This window comes from Rhamphochromis sp. 'chilingali' (assembly GCF_963969265.1).
Source record: "Rhamphochromis sp. 'chilingali' genome assembly, chromosome: 20".
Taxonomy (NCBI): Eukaryota; Metazoa; Chordata; class Actinopteri; order Cichliformes; family Cichlidae; genus Rhamphochromis; species Rhamphochromis sp. 'chilingali'.
The window spans coordinates 4,113,868-4,135,711 of NC_137947.1; the positions used below are offsets into that span (position 1 = coordinate 4,113,868).

The following is a 21,844-nucleotide window of genomic DNA, read 5'->3' on the forward strand; positions in this document are numbered from 1 at the left end:
GTGTTGTAAGGGAGAAACAAATACAAATTTTAATCATGTGATACATATAATACTGTTGATAGAAACGTTTGCGATTAACTTTTGCAGTGTTTGCATCACTTTTGCAGAATCAGTGCTCTTTATCATTGAATCTGTTATGAACAGAATTTCTAGGCATAGTCAAGTGGCAAAGCCAAGCAGTGGAAGGCTTCATCCATTGTGGCCTCAGTAAAGCAATTTGCAGCTGAGTGTGAAGAATGAGGATGAGAATTAGCATCTCCAAGTCCGAGGCCATGGTCCTCAGCTGGAAAAGGCAAGGCAAGGCAAGGCAAGTTTATTTGTATAGCACAATTAAACAACAAGGTGATTCAAAGTGCTTTACAGAGACATTAGAAACAAGAACAAATAAAAAGCATGATTTAAAATTGATTAAAACAAGCAAATAAACAAACTAACTAATTAACAAACAAACAAACAACAGTATATAAAATCAAAACAGATAAAATCAGAACAGTAGATAAAATCAGTAGTTAAATGTAAGTTTTGAAATTTAAGCTTAAAGTGTGGATTTGGTGCTTTATTCAAATGCAGCTGAGAACAGGTGAGTCTTCAACCTGGATTTAAATAAACTGAGTGTTTCAGCTGATCTGAGGCTTTCTGGGAGTTTGTTCTAGATATAAGGAGCATAAAAGCTGAATGCAGCTTCTCCGTGTCTGGTTCTGACTCTGGGAACTGATAAAAGACCGGATCCAGATGACCTGAGGGATCTGGATGGTTCATACTGGGTCAGGAGGTCATTGATGTATTTTGGTCCTAAACCATTCAGAGCTTTATAGGCCAGCATCAGAACTTTAAAGTCTATCCTCTGACGGACAGGCAGCCAGTGTAAAGACCTCAGAGCTGGACTGATGTGGTCCACTTTTTTGGTCTTAGTGAGGACTCGAGCAGCAGTGGAATACCCACTCCAGGCAAGGGAGCATTTGGCGCCTCAAGTAGAGGAGCTTAAGTAGCTCAGGGTCTTGTTAAGAAGTGAGGGAAGCTGTAGACTGAGAGATGGATTGGGGCTGGAATGCAATGATGTGGACACTGCATCAGTTCATCATGGTTAAGAGAGAGAAGAATATAAAAGCAAGGTTGTCGATTTACAGGTCGATGTAAGTCCCCAACCTCACCCACAGCCATGAGCTCTGGGTAGTGACTGAAAGAATAAGATCCCAGATACAAACAGTGGAAATGTCTAGTCTCCGAAGGGTGGGTGGCCTCTTCCTTAGAGATGTGAAGAGCTCAATCATTCAAGAGTAACGCAGAGTAGTGTCACTACTCAAAAGGAACCAGTTGAGGTGATTCAAACATATGAACACCCAGGCAACCAGGATGCTTCCTTGGTGCTTCATAGGCAAGGTGTTCTTGGTTTGTCCTACTTAAGAAGGCTTGGAATAGACCCAGGGATGCTGGAGAGATATTTTCCAATTGACCTGGGAATGCATCAGTTTCCTCACTGACTAAAGAGGTGTCTGTAGAGAGGGAGTTCTGGGTTTAACTGCTCAGGGTGATGTCTCCTGTGAACCAGGCCCAGATAAGCAAAAATGGATGGATGGATAGTTCTGTCAAAGAGTATCTGAAGCTGCCACAAAAATGGAGGCTATGTGAACTTTTGCATCTCTTTGTTTTGCTCACAGACAGTTTGGTTTCAACTCAAAACAATGCATTGTTGGTTGTGATGGGTTTGAGTCTTGCCTAATCTTATGGTGAGTGTTTTGTTATGACTATAAAAGCCGTTGGTCAAAAGGGCAGAAAAATACGAAGACGATAAGAAAAATACGTATCTCTGCAGAAGCTGGCTGAATACTTTTTTCTTTTCCTTTCACATGATAGATTAGCTACCTTTTATATGTTTCAGCCATGCTATACAGGTTATTCAAGTTAATCAAATGGCATCACCACCATGAACCAATAACTCTATTTTCACCTCAAAGGATGTGGACAAAGATTTATTCTGTGGTTCTTAAGTCAGTGTGTTAAACTGGAACTCCTACACAGCAGCATTAAGTGTGCTGCGGTCAAAGGCAGTCATTATTCCTTTACTGGCTTTGATTGCATTTTTCTATATAGTGGACTGGCCTTGTGGTCATTATAAGTGCTAAGTAATGTTCAATGACTTTCCATTATAGTAAAAGGCATTTACTTTGCTGCCTTTTCCTATAGACTACGGGGGTCAGTGTATAATAAACTGTTCGATATGTATAGACATAGCTTCTTCTTCTATGTATGGCAGAGGGAAGCTGGCCAAGACAAAATGCACTTCTGTGGTACAGATGCCAACTTATAATGAGTTAGAAGTAAGACAGACAAAACACATTCATGCACACACATAAATTCCTTTTCTTTATCAAGATTCCATTGGAACACTGTCATGTCAAGGCCACACAGTGACAAAAGCAATGTGAAAACATGCTTTTGAAAGTCTTTGGAGAATCTCTTATTGTTGAAATCCTACAGGCCAAAGACAAATCCACAGGAGTTTATGGAGGACTGCAGGTCATGGTCATATAGATTTTATAATGGTGACAAATACAGTATACTTTTCACATAAACCAGCACAGGAGAGGCCTGCTTGAGCAGAAATGACTTGAATGCTTCACACATTTATAACATGAATTTATCACAGAAAGAGAAAATGAGCCGGCAGTGGTAGAAAGAAATAATGGTGCTTATTTGTTTTATTTGCCCAGTCAGTGGTGCTGGTGACCAATTCTTTAGTCCTATCATGTCAATATATACTATACATATACAAGATATATATACAATGTCAATATACACGAAGCATTCACTCGTCTGCCTTCACAAGTACCGTAATTGTCGGGCTATAAGCCGCTACTTTTTGCACAAGCTTTGAACCCTGCGGCTTTTAGTCAGGTGCGGCTTTTCTATGGATTGTCCATGAGCGGATTTGTTTTGTTTGTTCCGCTGTTGTACGGCACTACGTTGCCTGGCGGAAGGATCGGAGTTCAAGAGTGGTATGTTAGTCACATGTCCATCCGCCAGGCAACGTAGTGCCGTACGAAGTAGCGCGAAAAACAAACTTCAAAGTAGCGCTACGCGTTCAGCTGGAGGCGTGGATGATGAGCGGCGATAAATTTGCAAAAAGCAAGTTATGCCCAACTCCACCACTGGATTCTGACAGCGTGGGAAAGTGTGAAAACATCCACGATCACCAACGGATTTCGAAGGGCTGGACTGCTGCCTGATGGAGAGGAGGCTCTTCAGAAGGTGTTCGACTCTGACACTGACAATGAGGATTTCTTTGGTTTTGAAAGTGACAACGAAAGAAAGGAGCTGAGAGTGGATGATGAAGCCACCCTGAGCCTGTTCGTTTCCGACACTGGAGGAGAGGACTTTGGTGGTTTTAGTGCGCAGGAAGAAGAGAAAGATGGTGGTGAATGACTGACTTTTCTTCTTGTTAAAGCCGTGTCACTGCACCTGAGCCTAAAAGGTAGTCTGAATCTATTTTTCTGGTGTGCTGTAGGTTATTGTTATGTACTACATTTGTTACTCATTTATGAAGCACAGTACATGTTTTGTACTTGTAATTACCACTACTTGTACACATACCCTAAAAGGTTATGCAAATATGTACCCATAACTTGTTTTTCAAAATATTAATAAAAGTGGTGTGTCTCCAAACAGCCATCTCTTTCCTGACAATTCCCTTTGTGCATATTCTCTTACATATGATAAGTCAACATTGAAACACCTGCGGCTTTTAGTCAGGTGCGGCTAATGTATGTACAAAACAGGATTTTCCCCTGATTTTAGCTTGTGCGGCTAATATTCAGGTGCGCTCTGTAGTCCGGGAAATACGGTACATGAACTTGAGTGACATCCCATTCTTAATTCACAGGGTTTAATATGATGTTGGCCACCCCCTTCTCAGCTTCAACACTTCTAGGGAGGCCTTCCACAATGTTTAGGAGTGTGTTTATTGGAATTTCTGAGCATTCCATAAGTTTTTCCTTTCCAGTCACCTTTCTCACTCACTATGTGTTAACAGTGCATTGAATCATATCTGTTATTAATCTCTGTCTCTCTTCCACAGCATGTCTTTTATCCTGTCTTCCTTCTCTCACCCCAACCGGTCGCAGCAGATGGCCCCGCCCCTCCCTGAGCCTGGTTCTGCCGGAGGTTTCTTCCTGTTAAAAGGGAGTTTTTCCTTCCCATTGTCGCCAAAGTGCTTGCTCATAGGGGGTCATTTGATTGTTGGGTTTTTCTCTGTATCTATGAAGCGCCTTGAGGCGACTTTTGTTGTGATTTGGCGCTATGTAAATAAAATTGAATTGAATTGAATTGAATTGACATTTGTCCTGGTCAGACACTGATGTTGGATAAGAAGACCTGCCTCACATTCTTATCTCTAATTCATCCCAAAGGTGTTCTGTCGGGTTATGGCCAGAACTCTATGTTGACCATTCAGCATAGAGTTCCAAACTCACTCATGCATGTCTTTATGGATCTGGCCTTGTGCACTGATGTAGAGTTCACACACGTTATACCACTGCATCCCATCCTTTGTATAGTGCTTGGTGATGTAGAGCTTTGATACAGCTGCTCTGCCATGTGAACCCATTCCATGAAGCTCGCTACACACTGTTCTTGAGCTAATCCGAAGGCCACATGAAGTTTGGAGGTCTGTAGCGATTGACTCTGCAGACAGATGGAGACCTCTGTGCAGACTGTGCCTCAGCATCCACTGTGATTTTAAATGCCCTACTACTTTGTGCCTGATTTGCTGTCATTCCCAACCACTTCCACTTTGTTATAATACCACTAACAGCTGACTATGGAATATTTAATAGTGAGGAAATTTCATGATTGAACTTGTTGCACAGGAGGCGTCCTATCGTGGTACCATGTTGGAAATTGCTGAGCTCCTGAGAGCGAACCATCATTGTTTGTATAAGCAGTCTGCGTGCTTCAGTGTTTGATTTTATATATCTGTGTCCATGGTAGTAATTGGAACATTTTAGAAGTGAGTCTTCTAAAAGTCAGGACATGAAAGTAACTTAGCAAACTTAGTTGCACAAACTTTGCTTTTTAGTTTGTTTTCCTTGCATCCCTTTGCAGCCTTTGTTGTTGTAGGGAAATCTGAGGCTTTTGCACCTGAGGGCTGCCCAGTACAAGTGACATCTTTAAATGCTCTTCTCTGCACCAGCTGAGGTTCACTGCCTTGGTCAAGGGCACCTGAAAAGCAGGAGAAGTTGTTACTCCCCCAGCAGCAGTGACTGCAAGATGTTAGAAACCTGCTCCCAGTCCCAACCAGAGATCCGATTACTTCCGAGTAACGAGTAAAATAAGGAATTACTATTGCAAAAAAAGTAATTGGATTACTGTTACTTTCCCATAAGCACGCTGCGTTACTGCGTTACTAAACCGTGATTTCGTTTGCAAGAGTGTCTCATGACAATGACGTAAGTGAGTCCAACGTTCGTGGCAACAGCTGTGTGCAGATCAAAAATGGATAATATATCGATATATCGAGTGCGGGAGAGAGCATGAGCGTGCAGCGTTTAAAGCGTGGAAGTACTGACCTTACTTTGAGTTTGATTCCGTAAAAAGTGACAAAAACATTAGCGTCCGCTGTTCACTGCGTGGGAAGAAAACTTATTTTACAGCGAAAAACCCCTAAAGCACCGAGTACGCTGCCACAGGAATGTGAGATTCACAGAGAAACTCCTGGATCCTTCCACTGACAAAAGTTAAAGATCAGAGATCATCTCTGAATTGCGATGTTTTGTGCAAATGTATTTCAACCTAACATAACTCTGTCTTTTAAAGATAATTTTGGTTCTGATTCAGCAATATTTCCCACTTCTTGTGGGGTTTTGAATCACTTCTACTGTTTAGGTCAGTAACAGCATGCCAGGTTTGGATAGGATCTGAACAAATCATAAATTTGTTTTTGACCATAAGTCTTATTTTTATCATAATGCAGCATGGCCACATTGCTCGCTAAAGCTACAGTAAATAATAAAGACAAATAATTAACAACATCACTAGTTGATGTGCTGCAGATAAAATCTGGACTGGTTAGGGAATGGAAAATAACAAGAAACTTTAATAAATAACTTACTGATAACAGCACTGTGTGGAGTAATGGGAGAGTCCAAAACAGTGATAAAATCTATGCATGAAATCCAAGCTAACAGTAGCAAATGGGAGAATAAAACAAAGGAGAACAGAAACATGAGGAAGATACGACAAACTGTCAAAGACTGAGGGAGAAAATGGCATCTAAATACAGACAAAGGTGGAAAATGTGGCAGGACGGCAGTGCATTGGTTAGCACTGTTGCCTCACAAGCTGGTGGGTTTCAATGCACCATCTGACCTGGACCTCTTTGTGCATATTCTCCCTAAACCTGCATAGCTTCTTTCTGGGTACCCACAGTCAAAAAACAATGCAGTCAACTGATGATTCCTAACAGACAATAAGTGTGAATGTGAGTGCAAATGGTTGTCTGTCTTTCTGTGTTGGTCCTGCAACAAACTGGTGACCTGTCCTGGTCATACCCTTCCCCTTGCCCTATGGCAGCTGGGAAAGAAACAATAAGCTCTGGACAAAGATGAACACAAAAGGTACAGAATTGAAACTCAATACAAACCCAAATGTAATAAAATTCAGGATGCCGCATAGATTAAATAACAGATTAAAAGACCATGACACAGGTTTCATTTAATGTCTTAGCATTCACTAGTTTACCAGTGACCTGTCTACAGCAAGAGTTATGTTTTGTGTCAAGCACATTAGAGTTAATTAAAGTTTCACACATCATAGCACTAGTCTTTAAACAGGAGTGTTTAAAAGCTTTTTAACTCCAGACAGGTAAAAAAAAATCTATATAAAGGACTCAACATTAACCAGATACTAATCCTAACTCTAGATGGCTCACATGAAGAAAATGTTGATTTTGTGATCGGTATCCACTGCATGCATATGCTAAAGAGTGTTTGCAGTGTTGATCAATATTATAATATTAATAGCTTTGAAAAAAATACCAAACAACAGAGAGTGTACACATTTCTGGACTGTTTAAAGATGTGTTGATTTTTTCTTATGCTGCGTTAGGTGATCGGGGAAATCCTTTATTACGTTTCCTGATTTGAATGATTCCCACACTAAATGAAATTCACAATGACTAAATCTTACATGTAATAGCAGGTATGCGGGTGTTTTATAAGGATGCTCAAGTGTGTGTGAGAGCTGGATAGAGGGGTGTGGTGTGTGAAGGACACAGTGCTGATTGATCCTGACAGTTTTATGAGCCTTTGTGACTACTGAACAAACAGAGGGGTAATGGTAGATAATGATATTTACTTAAGTACATTCTGTGAAAGTATATGCATTCATACGCTGTATGTATATACACATGTGTGTGTATGTGAGACTGAGGTCCCATAAGGGACATCTATTATCAGCAACAGACACTCACTGTAGTCTGAGGAGTGACAGCATAGCGCACACATGTGCTTTAAGATAGTGTGCAAACTAAGTGGAAATAGTACCCACGTGCACTAAAGCAGCTAAACAGCTGGACTGTGTTGACCAGCAGATAGGATGGCACATACACCCCCCCACACACACACGCACACACACACACGCACACACATACACAGAGCAAGTAATATAGTGGCCATAAAGTACTTGAGCAAAGGCTAGGGTGACTTCTGGGGTGGAGAGCTGAGTTCATTAGGTTCAAGGAACAGTGTGAAGCAAGTATGTCAAACATCAGTCCATCAGGGGCTAGAACTGACCTGCCAAATCACTCTAATTCAACCCACTGGATGTCTTTGGAAGATGTGAAGATGAGCAAAGATTTTGGACTTTTAACTGTAGCTTCATAAGTTTTTGAGCTTCTCCTACTGATAGAGACAGCACACTGATAGCTACACCAAAGTAACTAAGCAAGAAATGAACAATTAAAACTGACAGAAAAAAATTACAGAAAGGTTCATGTTCCTTCACTTATATATATATATATATATATATATATATATATATATATATATATATATATATATATATATATATATATATAAACCTACTTAAAATGTAGTCCCAAAGAGTCCATATGCTGACAGATTTCTTCCATGACCATTTCTTCATTATGCAGACAAACAGTTGAAATCTACTTATTTTTCTTATATTCAATGTGTTGTTAAACTTGTTACTGACAGAAAGAGGATTTTCACTGGTCTGGCCCACTGGCCCAGATCAAAGTGGGTTATATGTGGCCCACGATGTAAATGAGTTTGGCATCAATGGTGTAAGCCTTGTATGTTAAGAAAATCAGATCAGACACTCGCTCACTCTGTTGGGGGAACTGAGCGTATGGACTTGTTACAAATGGCTTTTAATGGAAGAGTTTTGACCATTTTTTAAATAGGAGATTCAAAAAGATACAACAGTAATTGCTTGATGACGAGTTTGCAACTAAAACATAGCTGTAGGGTGGGGTGGGGGTAATTACATACACATACATGCATGCATACTTGAGATAACTTGACACACACACACACACACACACACACACACACACACACACACACAGTGGAGATAAGCAACAAGTGCCATTATACTTTCATTTTTTTATTAATTGTTTTTTGATAAAGGGACAAAATGGGTGTGTGAACAGGATTATGCAGACATCTGCCAGAAAACACAGACAGTGGTTTTCCCAATACAACTGAACAGAGACCCCAAACAAGTACAACAGAAATTAAAGAGCTCCAATGACCATCGGCCACCATTACAAAAAAAACAAATTAAAATTTAAAAAATTAAAATTATAACATAACCAAAAAAAGTAAGAAACCAAAAAAACCAAAAAGAATCCATTCCATGTCTCTGTTTTAAACAGAGCATATAGGTAATAATAAATAGTAACTCCCATAGTAAAAGATAAAGTTCAAGTTCAAGTTACAACAAACAGCTCTCAGAACAGGAATAGAAAAGGCTGATAACAAAATATTCCGCATTGCCATTTACAAAAAAGTCTCAACTCAAGCAGGCTTCTCCACGTCCCCCGGGTCATTTTTAAATATGCTTTGCATATGAAAGTATACCCAATCTAAATATAAAGCACCATTTAGTATTTGGCAATGAAAAAAACTGCAAAACATTAAATTTGTTTTTCAACGTATTTATTTTGACGCTTTTTCGTAATCCATGTACTGCATATGAAGTTTTTTTTTCTTTTGTTTTTTTCCCCCCTAGCTTCTTGATGTTGGAATGTTGTCAGGTGGGAGGGGTGAGAGAGACAGAAGCACACAACAGAACAGGCCGACGTCAGCTTGCATTACTGCATACAAGAATGGCAGCGGGGGGGGACAAGGGAAGGAGGTCTGAACCAAAAAGCAAACATATGTACAACCACCTCTGTGGACAGGAAACAGCAGCGGCCATCTGATGGCCCCACGACGCCTCCCAATGCCACATATTTTAGCTGCTTTTTATGTTTTTTTTCTTTTATTTCTTTAAACATACAAATAATTCGCACTATATTATCCTGCCAAATTAAAAAAATATACCGTGGCAGCTTGGGATTTTTTTTCCACTACCAAAAGAAGGTATGGTAAATACCTTTAGAGAGAACAAGCAACAGTTAAAAATACGAGCCTCAATATAAATACTATAGTGCCTACTCTAAGTGAACATTGAATTCAAATACAATTCTAGAAATACAGAAAAAGTAGACCATAAATGTGTTTAAGCATAGGAATCGACATGAGTGTGCATTTTCCTATATTTTAAGTTCTTTATTATATATTCATATATAATTTTAATCCTTTCCCCAATGTATTTCAACCTGAAGAGCTGTGAAGAGCCAAGGCAAAACAAAATACGGAAAAAAAAAATCACAGAGTTTGTTTTTTTTTGTTTTGTTTTTTGTTTGTTTGTTTTTCATCTTTTTTTTGTATCATTTCATATATACTGTGATCGGAGTCTTGAACACCACCAAGACGCTGAGGAAAAGAGAAACGACAATTAAACTTAAATACATCTTCCCCTAAGAGAGCGTGAAGTGTTATTTGAAAACAAAAGTTTATTTTCATATCTATAATTAAAGGAAGATTTATACAAAAAACAGATTCTTGCAGTGTGGGCAACACAACTTGGAGTGTCAGTTGACAAGCCAGTAAGGTCTATAGATTATTCAGGTACAGACGACAACAACAACAGCTCCTTTAAAATAAAGAAGAAAGAAAAAAAGTGGATGTTACAGTGGCCAGCAGGAATGAAAACTGTGTCCATTTGACGGCCGTGTAGGAGCATCGGTTACTCGCTGTGAACCTTTGAATTTACAGATCTTGCTGACAACAATGAAATATCAGCCCAGGCTAAATGTTGGGGATTCCAGGGGTAACAATTTGACAAATGGTCAAAGGTGAAATGGCAAGGGTACAGAGGTCACGAGGGTGGAGTTACAACATATTATGTGTCTTATCTTTTACTGTTCAGAACAATGGGACCCTCATTGTCTGACAGCATTTCAGTGAGGTTTTCGTCCCCTTTGACGTAAACTTGTAAACAGGAAAAAAAGGAAACAGTGCACTTTATGTCCTATAAATGACAATCTAGCTTTTAGACTCAACCTGCATTGGTGTGGCACAATGCACGAGAGATGTCAGTACGTACCCCAGGTGGAGTGACAAGTGAAAACTGTGAACGGCTTGAATGAAACAACAAAAAAAAAAAAAAATCTGCCTTTGGGTTAAAAAGCAACAGCAAACAAACAAAAATGCTCTGCATTAGCCTATACACACTGATTAAAATGATCTCATTCTGATTTTTTTGAAAGAGCCCTAGAGTACAGATAGATTTTTTTGCAATTCTCTATTTTTTTCTCTGCAATAATACTTATGACCCTGTTTTGATACTGGAAATGTAAAGTGAAAGACATTGCCTCTAATCCCCGTAATATGTAGCTTCCAGTTCTGTGTAGCTTTCTGTCTGTCTAGCTTGTAGTTATTTCAATGCTCTCAAATAAAGTTAGCCTCATTTGGAGCTCATATATTACTTTATGCATTGTTCCACACACTGACGTATTGAAGCAGCGTTGTAGGTTTGTGCTAACGCAGATACATGACACTTCTCAGCCATGCGTTGTATCCCTCAAATTCAGGATTGTACACTACAGGTTACCTTTGTTTTAAAAGTACCTCCTCACCAAAAAACAAAACTACAAATAATTCAGATATACACAATACTGCTTGTACCATGCTTGCCATGAAATCCACATATTAAAGATAGCCTATTGAACATGTAATAGGTAGCTAAATGATGATTAAAGAGAACTCGCTGATCTTTCATCATGAATCATCACAGTCCATTTGAGCAGTCAGGTGCTTGATGCAAGGACCTTCGCTGGGTGGCTTATGTGACCCCAAACTTATGCCAGATAAGGTTATGGCCGATGCAGTCTAAAGATATCAAAGGCACTCTTTCTTATTCTACCGAATGATAGTACAAATTGAATTCTAGCACACCCTTGTCTTTTTTAAAGAAATTTCAAGGCCCACTTACAGTTTAGTCCTCAAGCCAATGCATGTTGGTTTTTTTAAACCCTGTCTGAACATGGTATCTTTTAGAAAGATCAGGATAAGTGCATTTCCAGGGTTGTAAGAAATGGATCAAGTCAAAGAATGTTCACTTTCCATGTTACAAAACAGAACTGTACATGATATGTGTTACAGAATGTATGCAGCATGGATGTATCTTTCTTGTCTTTTCTCTTTTTGAAGAATAAAAAGAAAAAAACTGAACAAGAGAAAAACAGCAACACATTTACTCAACAACTAACCAACCAGGGACAAGTTCTTTTCTTTTTTTTTTTCTTTGATTAGCAAAAACATACTATGCATGCTGACTAATTCTTAAAAATGGAAAAGGAAAACTCATAAAAGAAAATAGTACACAACATGTAAATTATTGCACAAGAGAAAGGCTCGAAGTTTTGCGTCAATGCAAGAGTATTGCCCCGATACAGATCATGCATTCAATGAGTAATGGAAACAGGGTGTGCTGGTGCAAAGCACATGGTCTTAAACTTCTGCCAGATTGGCAAAAGTGGTGTGTTGGGATTGGGGCAAATCTACAAGGGGCAGGGAATAAACCGGGGACTGATGGTGGACATAACTGCGGGGAAAAGGTCCCATTGTTCGGCCTTCTACTCTGACTTAATTTCGGTACTCAAAGGACGGTCACTGTGCCATTTTTTCATGTGTTTCTCCAAGGTGCTGTAGACACTGAAGGGCATCTGACAAATTTCACACTTGTACACGTCTTTGCCCACCTGACCATGGGTCTTCATGTGGCGAGTAAGTTTGGAGCTCTGGGCACATGCATAATTGCACAGCTCACACTTGTACGGTCTTTCCCCTGTGTGGCTGCGCCTGTGCACTGTCAGGTTACTGCAGTTCTTGAACACTTTGCCACAAAACTCACAAGTATCACTCCTGCGGCCGTCCTTGGAGCTGGGGCGCCCAGGACCACCGAGGTGTGGTGTGCTGCCCCCACTGCCTGTACCACTACGGCCTGACATCCCACCATCCAATTCCCCCGGAGGGGTTGAGAAACGCAGGCTGCCGTTCTCTGAAGAATGCTCCGATGAGGATGCAAAGGGCGATTGTCTGGAATCCCCAAAGTTCAGAAAAGGGTCCTTGAGTTGTCGGGAGGCAGCATAGCCAGCCAGCCACTGAGAGTAGACATTCTCAGTGTTAGGGATTGTAGAAGTGGGCAGGTCAAACTCCTTTTCCAGCTTGATACGTTTAGAGAAAGGACTGAGTGGACTGGGACTACCTAGAAGCAGTTTCTTGGAGAGGCCGACGGAGGCGGATTCATTAGGTGATGCTCCTCGACCGTTGACCGTTGAGACTGAGCCCTCCTCCCCACGATCGGTTTCCAGCACTGAGTCTCCATCGCATATCTCACGATTGTGGTGATGGTCTCGGTTGAGGTGGTGGTGCAGGTGGTTCTCTTGGGCCATGGCATTTCGTTTGTGTGCATTTAGGGCTTCACTGAAGTGCTGCATGCTCGCAGCAAGACCCATTCCCTGCATCACCTCAGGCAGCGAACGAGGGATCGAGCCCTCATCGGCCACTCCTCCCAGTCGACTTCCGATGCTGCCGTTGTTTTCATGCTGACGTGCCGTTTCAAGGTTCAAGCCAAAGTGATAGCTGTTATTGTTTCGTCTTGCTACCCTCTCTCCATTCTGCTCTTCCTCCTCCTCCCCCTCCTCTTCCTCCTCCTCTTCTTCTTCCTCCTCCTCCTCTTCTTCCTCCTCCTCCTCTTCCTCCTCCTCCTCCTCTCCATTTTCACGTAGCATACGGTCATTCTCACTTTTCAGCTTGGCCACCACTGACTTGAGGGCATTGCTTGCGCTGCCCACATGCTCACTAGTTCCAGGCTCCGGGGATGAGGCTGTAGAAAGCCCGTCTTCTGACTTGCCTGTATTTGGTGAGGACGATTTATGCATGTGTGTCTTCATGTGGCGTTTCAGTTTGCTAGCCTGTGTGCACGCATGATCACATAAGTGGCATTTGTACGGCTTCTCTCCTGTGTGGCTACGCCGGTGCACGATGAGATTACTCTGAAACTTGAAGGCCTTGCCACAAAATTCACAACACTTTGATTTCAACTGGGTGGTAGAGGAGGGTGTAGCCCCTGCTGAGGGGAGAGGGGTAGTGGGCGTGGTCTGAGAGCCCACAGGTGACTGCATGGAACCTGGAAGAGGCGGTGGAGTAGCAAGATATGGAGGTTTGCTGCCCCCTGCACCTCCTGTGCCTCCACTTCCTCCTCCTGTCTGGAATGGCTGGAGTAAGCGTTGCATGGGGCTTGGCCGGCTTGGGGACAGCGGGGGAGTGGACCCTGAGGTGTTGCCCGCCAGTTCCCGAAGCCGCCTTGAGAAGTCCATTGTTGGAGGGGGATCTAGAGGCAGAGGAGGATTGAGGCGCAGCACCCTGTCAAAGGCACTCGGGTGGTGGGCTGCCAGCGCCAGCTCCTCTGGGCTCAGGTGGTGGGGGTCCAGGTGGTTCCTTGGAGGGGGGCTGAAGAGGGGTGGTGTTGGGGGGAAACGCTGATGATGGCCACCACCAACAGCGCCAGTGCCAATGCCACCTCCTGCTCCAACACTGTCCCTTCCACCTGAGCCCGAGCCAGGGATGCGCAGGAGGTTGAAGGGGCTTGCATCAGGAGGCAGATGAAGGCCATGAAGTGGAGGCTGAGAAGGGCAGTCTGCGCCTCCGCCAAGGGAGGAAGGGCCACCCATGCGTGGGGTCAGAGGACTGCCATGTTCACTTTCCAGGTAGATACGGAAGCCGTGGGTGTTCTGAGCATGCTGCAGCAAGAACCAGGCGCTGCCATAAGACTGCTTACATGTAGTGCAGGTATAAGTGGTAGGCTCCTCCTTACCTGTTGTGACAAAGAAAAAAGAATGGGGGTTAGAAGAAATGATCAGTGACCTTCAACATGAAACAGTTAATGTTATTGTACAGAAGCTGAATTCTTTTAAACATTTAATGCATTTCAAATGCTGCTCATTTAGTGTCATTTGACTCATTTTCATTGAAACAGCTGTACATGAACAGTGCTATATACGGAACGAAACACATGAAGAGCAACTTTGTTCTCAGCTGAACCAGTCTTTAAACCTAAGGCCTAACTGTTACAGCTTTTAAAAGTGGTCGGCACATGGTGTTGAGGGCTTTGCAAATACAACAGTAGCTTTTATTGAGGTCATGCCCCACATGAGTAGCATGTGAGAAGTGTGTGTGTCTCTCTCTTTTTCTCCCAGACTGCTTTGGGACATAATTTCTCCCTTTAGACTGACTGTGAGTCCTCCATTGTCAGCAGGAGAACAAAGAAACGGGGCTATCCCAGCGGACGACCACTTCCCACTGATCTACCAAAACAGAGGCTCACTGACAAACACACACACTCCCGAACACACAGGAGAGACAACACAGAAGAATCCTCCAAACTTGTAATTTACTACTTCCTTATTTCTCCAGCAACAACCTAAATACATTAACCACCTGATTCACTAGGTCATTGGAAACCTGTCTGGGGTTACAATTAAGAGTAGATCCATCCTGTTTCATAGATTTCTTTTACCTGCCAGGCGGTGTACTGCAATGACAAAATATGTGACTTCATTCAAAATGTAACATGTTCTCCCTTCTGAAAATTTGCCTATCACACATACGGTTAAAGCAAAATTCAACCGTCACTCATGGCAGGCTCTGGCAACCTGGAGGTTGAAGCCATGAGTAGTCAGAAATGCTTTTCTATTTTTATCTCAAATGTATGCAAGTTCATTGACATAAACTGTATTTTAGAGTCATATGTACTGCCCACACTTAAATGTGCATGCACACCCTTATTCACACAAACACAACAGAGCAGCTCAATCGCCCAAGGATGGTATAACAGTAGGAGTGCGAAAACATTTAGGCTCCAACTGGAGAGGAAAAATAACCCCTTCAGTCTGCTTCAAAGCATCTTCTGTCAGTGAAGCATGTAGAGTCACTTTGAGACAGCAACAAGAGGAACATCTAAAACAATAATTTCCTTTGAATGGCCCTGGTGACGATGACCTGTGGCAGGACCCGCAATGCATGTGTAATCTCATTAGGGCACTGATGGACGGCCATCAGCTCGTTTACAAGATTAGATGATAAACAAACCCCGCCATCACTGCCATTCAGAGTGCCTTCCACTATTAAGCACTGTGCAGCAAGGGTACATTAAACAAAGTGAACATGCAGATATGCACATTTTATACATTAACGAGTTTATGCATGATCAAAAGCCCAAAGCAAAAGAGAAAATATTCAGATAGACAGCTAGTGTGAGGTCAGTCTGGAATTTTAATTTACACTAAAACAGAAAGTAGCTATAGCATAATAGCTCTATATGTGACTGTACTGAATGACTAACACCATAGCTTTGTCCCTTTCACTACCAACAATTGTAAAATATCTCATTTAATGCATAAAATGCTTGAGCTGTCTTCAGTGTGTGGGTAGAAATAGAGTTATTTATGGAATAACAACAACTGCAATGAAAAAAAAAGTCAAAAAGTTGTAACACATAATAAGCTGAAACAGGCAATATTATTTCAAAAGCAAATGGGTGTCATTCTCGGGGTCGTAATATTGATGCTAATTATCTCAGATGATTTTTTGGTTAAAAGCTATTTTGTTGAATCGTGTCGTGGACAATAAATTACAAAACACCCCATTAATATGTAAACAGGTTAGGTGGGTTGTAAAAATACACACTAAATTGGGACGTATCACCTGCTAATTACTGGCAGAACAAATACGGCAAATTAACAGTGATACTAAAAGGATGTCATGGTTTAGCGGAAGCTTTTAGACGTCGGCACACTGCAATTTACCTCTAATAGCCAGAAAGAGAAAGTCAAAGAGGTTTTAGGGATGGAAAAAATACTTCAACAAATACATGCAAAGAGAAAATCTCTGTGTACGAGTGTGTGTTTAAATGAGATCTAATTTTACTGACAGTACAGAGCTTACAGACAGCGATTTAAATTGACAAAAGAAATGTTTTTATTCACATAAACGACAATGAATTGCGACAGAATAGCTTGTCGTCATAAGGAAGACATGATTGAGTTAAAGTGCGTGTGCGCGGGGGTCTGTCTGTCTGTGCATTTCAGCATCTGGTCGAAAGATTCGCCTTCATTTCCCTTCCCTTTTCCTCTCCCGGCTTCTCTTTCTGTACACACACACACTTATCCCATATGACCAACCATTTGCAAAAGCAGCCAAATTATGGATCATTAAAATCGGCACAAATTACCACTAATTGTAGGCACCTGCAAAGGATCTAACCTGTGAATATCATTTGCATTATCAGGACCAGGGAGGATTCATTTATTTATTCATGTTTTTTCCCTTTGGTTGATCTGCTCTGGTCTTGGACACTGACAATAAAACTGCACTTTTTCTACCTGGACATTATTTGGCCTTCCCCTTATTGACTAGACAGTAATTTCAATTAAAGGTGAATCTATTTTTTGTTTTGTTTTTTTCCCCTGCCTGCCACAACTTTGGAAAACAATTTAAAATAATACTCTAATAGCCCAGAACTAGGGTGCGAGTTGAGGTCCTATTAGCTTAGAGCCAATAGGTTTAAAGGCATCTGACATCATCTGTCATCGTCCCCAGTTGGTTACCCCTCCCTCAGCCTGGTTCTGCTACAGGGTTCTTCCTGTTAAAAAGGAGTTTTTCCTTCCCACTGTTGTTGTTAGATCGCTGGGTTTTTTCTCTATTATTGTAGGGTCTTTACTTTACAATATAAATCTCCTTGTGGCGACTGTTAATTTCAATTTAATAGAATCTGTAATAGAATCCTCTAAACACTTGGTTTCCGACAAAAGCTGACTTAAAGAGATGGGGAAGGTGCCTAAAACTGCTTGTTTCATTCAGTGGTTGAACAGAGGATGTACCGAGGCTCAGTACAAAGCTACTCGAAGAATCCAAGCATAAGAATATGGAGAATAATAGGTCCCCTTCAAGCAGTTACAGTTTCAAGCAGTAATTCTGAATACAATCATCAAGGTGCCGGTCTGACATCTCTATTTTCATACACACAAAATGAATGAGTCCAACAGAACAGAAAAAAGGTACAATGTGTACTGAGTTAGCACAGTGTGAGCAAGTATAAGAACAAAAGCTGCCCTGTATCTCCCTGAAAAATGTCACTCTATTACAGACTTTTCAGGCAGAATAGTATCTGAGGCATGTTTTGCAGCAGTCAAAATACGACTATTAGTAGGAAGGAAGTCTAATATTTGTCTTACTTGCTGTGTAAAAAACAGAAACGCTTGTTATATAAAACTTAAATGGAGCTTCTCATGAGTTCCAAAATGTGCATATGATTTAGTCCAGTGGGACTGGGAACCCTACAAATAGATGCAAATCAAATCTGACAAAATAGGAAATATGTTTCTCATAAGGAATAACCTTCATGCCTTTGCTTCTGACAAAAATGCCTCTTTGTCTAAAGCGGTCACATGTGCAGATCATTTCATTTGTGCAGACGCTCACAATAAGCTTTGTTTTAAGACATCTTGTGGCAAAATGCTTGGGAATCACTGGTTTATCACCTTCTTTGAGAAAAGTTTCTCTCTATATGTGTGGTTCTGCTCAAACTGATACTCCTACAACACTATACAGAAATCTTTTTCTGAGGAATGTGGTGAATGTGCACTTAGTGTAAATCTTCAACTATGTCATTAAATCATGAGTATCTGCATATTCATAATTTTTGATTCATTCTGTGTCCCCGGGAAAGTACTGTCATTTGATTAAAAAAAAGACTTGTATAAAATGTTGACATTACAAACTGTCTGAAAACAAAATAAAAAAAATGTTTCTCTCTGTGTATAAAGATGTGTGTAAAGTATTAAGTAAAACAAGTAAAAGGCACAATAGTGTAACTCTTAAGCTAATACGCGCCTTTTTGACTCGTAGCTCAGACTTGTCTGCATGCTGATTGAAACTGTAAGGTTAATGGATTTTAGAGTAGGCGACCGCTCCACTCTGTCTCCCTGTAATATACTCCCATCAGCCACTTCATTAGGCAAACTCTCCACCACTCCAAGGTAGAAAAATGAAGTGAGAAAGTGGAATGGAGACGGTGGAATGAAGACAGATCGAGCCAGAGAAAGAGAAAGAAAGAAGATGCAATAGAAGTAATCTCTGTGGTTTAAGTTTAGATAGAGGTGACAAATACCTCGCACAACTTTAAAGTTTGGCTGCACGTGTGCACCAGGTATATGGAAGGAGACGGGTGGGCAGATGGGGGAAATAATAACATCCGCTTCTTTACCGAGGGTAAATGTCAGAGCCGTGTGCCTGCTAGTGAGACTCCAGAGGACACACACACAGTTTCAGAAATGTCCTAGCACTCAATACCAGCCATGCTACAGTGACAAGCGCAGGCATTAAGCCTTATTAAGCCAAGGGCATTGCCTGGACACTTATGTGGTGCTAGATGGGAGAGGGAGGCAGTAAGACAGCTTGGCTCATGTTTCACAACTCCTTTGTGTGTGAGAGAGAGAGAAGGACAGAGTGCAGCAAGTTCCCCTGGCTCTACCCATCCCTCTCAACAACGAAGTGTAACACTCTGAGCCAATGGCTGTGCAAGGGGCTGAAATAAAGCCAGCGCACCAAAGCGTACAGCGACAAAACGGATAGATTGAGACCAAAATACACCAGAGCATCATATGTGGTTCAGGATTATTGAAATTGTTCTCCCAAGTCTTGGCATTCAGAAGGTGAAAAATAATTATTCTAACAGACACATCAAAAAAAAATTGAACGCATTGCTTGGTGGTCAGGGTTAGGGTCAGGGTGCTGCACTTTGATAGTCTCTCTCTGAAGCTAATTTGTTTTACTTCACTTTAATTTTCAGCTTTTCTTCTGCTGTTATCAGCTATTTTTTTCCTTTGCTTTATAGTTTTTATGTCAACTGTGCTGTAATACTTTTTTTCTTTTTCCCCAGTCATACAGATACAGCCACTTAAAATGGTCACCTCGTCCCTGACAGGACCAGGATGGAATCCTGACCAACTGCCAACTGATAGATGCTCGTAATGATACTCCCCGCGTGTGACGTGGACAGCGCAACCATGAGTAGTGATGCCCCTGAGCATCATCTCTATCCTGTCGCTGTGAACACATGCAAATGGTATTCCAGGAATCACTGATAGAAAGCATTTACAGAACAATCATCTTCTTTGTATTTTGTATAAACTTTATTACAAAGTTCAAATGAGGAATTTTTGCTTTTCTCATTTTAGTGTTTGTTGTTCAGCTGCTGTTCTTCATTTGCATATCGTCAGCTTTTGAAATAAGAGCCTTCTGCAGACAAGCAGCAACCCGCATGTGACAGTAACACAGAGTGTGTTACTGTAGCTAATACACCTGCAGTCTTTGAATTTATAACTGTAACTTAAAAAGATGCAGAAGTCATTTCTACTTGATTGAATGATCTCACAAGTCAGAACATGCCTGTTTAGTTTATTTAGGCCTCAGTCAGAGAAACAGTTTTCAGTGCAGAGCTGCGTTCATGAAAACTCCGACATCAGAATATTAGTCTTTTTATATTGGGGTAGATGTTCTCTCCTCCTTGAAACAAATTGAAGATTTCAACAGAAACAACAAAAACTAAATATCAAGTAGGAAAACCCTAAATTTATGGAATTCACATAGTAGTATAGACTGCATTTTTTTGGTAGTCTTATAATGTTGTCGGCCACAGTGAAGACATAATGTCGATGCATGTAGTCACATTTTGAAGGTTAAAATGGCAAAAAAAATCTTCTTTTCTTTAAATATTCAAAAAATAAAAACGTACTGAACGATAGATGCTTACAGCATTTGAAACTGTTTTCCACAAGTTGCTGCAGTGACACATGACCTGTTACCTCCAAATGTTTCATGCATGTCTGTGTAACCAGAACAAGACATGTTGGTGGCACTAAATTAAAAGCGTCAGTGTATCTTTAAGATGGCAGCACATTTACAGTATAAAATGATTTTTATTGAATCCACCTCAGAACGTCAGCCAGCATAGTGGTCTGTCCTTCAGCCAGAATTCTGGCCTGTAAATTAGCTGGACTGCCACCATTACATCCCTCCACAACCAGCTGGGAAACAAAAATGGATGCCAGGTCTTGGCTACCTTCTAAGACAGACCTACAACTATCCTTGTAGCTTTACATGAATTCTTTTAATTCTCTATCATTTATGATGATTTCTCCATAAATCTATCCTCCTTATTTCCTTTCTTTTCTCTTTTCTCTTTTTTTTGGTACAAGCTAGGACTCTCCTCTTTATAGCCCTCCCCTCCCTTGCTCTCTCTCTCTCCTCCACCCATCGGTAGTTCTCTGGTGGTGTCCTTGGCTGGGTCCACCTCTGGGCGAGATGATAGTAATTGAGGTAATGGAACATCGCTAAAACAGGATTAGGTACGCATACTGAGAGTGAGGGACAATGTCCCTTAATACAATTTGGGATTTCCATCGGAGCCTCAGGCTTTCAGGATCTGCTGCTTGTATTTACATCTGGGCATCGCCGCTCACCCCTGATGAACCCCTGCTTTACCTTAAAGGGATACCTCAACATTTCACTAGAACTTCAGTTCTTTCCTTATGCTTCACCAAGCATGTCTTGCAAAGCTGGGGTTATGTTCATTTATTGTCAGATTAATTGTCTTTTCCTCTTTTTTTTAAAGAACAAAAAAGAATGAGGAATGTGCCAAAGCAAATAAAAATAGAAATAATTGAGCTGTTACATGTTGGTAAAAGGTAAGCCAGTCAGTGCGGGTCAATCTGATTTTCAAGGAATTTAACAGAATGCTATTAGAAGAATCTGCAAAAAAAACTGCAACAGCTAATGCCTATGATTGAGTTCAGTGATAAATATGAATAACTAATAAACCTAACAATTAATAGCTTTAATATTTTCAATGATTCGTTTGGTTGGGGCAATAAAAGTTTGCAGAAACATCATGGCTTGGGTTAAATGTTCCCCATCAAACAGTCAATTTCAGGGCTGGTCAGACTGTAACTTTAAAAAGGGCTCATAAATATAGGCAATAAATCTGTATTGCAGTGATGCATACATACATCTATGGAACATCTAGCATATTTTATTATAACGAGTTCTGCTCACCCTTGGCCTCACTCTCTCTACACATCCTCAGTGACTCAGATACTTCGGTCTCATACTTGATACACTGACTTACTTACTTTACTATATAAAAAGTCGGTTGT

The 21,844-nt window shown here is 41.0% G+C and overlaps 1 protein-coding gene across 3 annotated transcripts in view; it reads right to left on the bottom strand.

Moving 5' to 3' along the window:
* Positions 1-11,203: 11,203 nt before the first annotated feature.
* bcl11aa (BCL11 transcription factor A a) overlaps positions 11,204-21,844 on the bottom strand; it is a 56,460-nt gene continuing 45,819 nt past the window's right edge. For all 3 annotated transcript variants that reach the window (XM_080869343.1, XM_080869344.1, XM_080869342.1), the window contains one exon: positions 11,204-14,445. In XM_080869343.1, the coding sequence (XP_080725469.1) occupies positions 12,203-14,445 (2,243 nt within the window). In that variant the 3' untranslated portion in view covers positions 11,204-12,202. The remainder of the gene's footprint in view (positions 14,446-21,844) is intronic.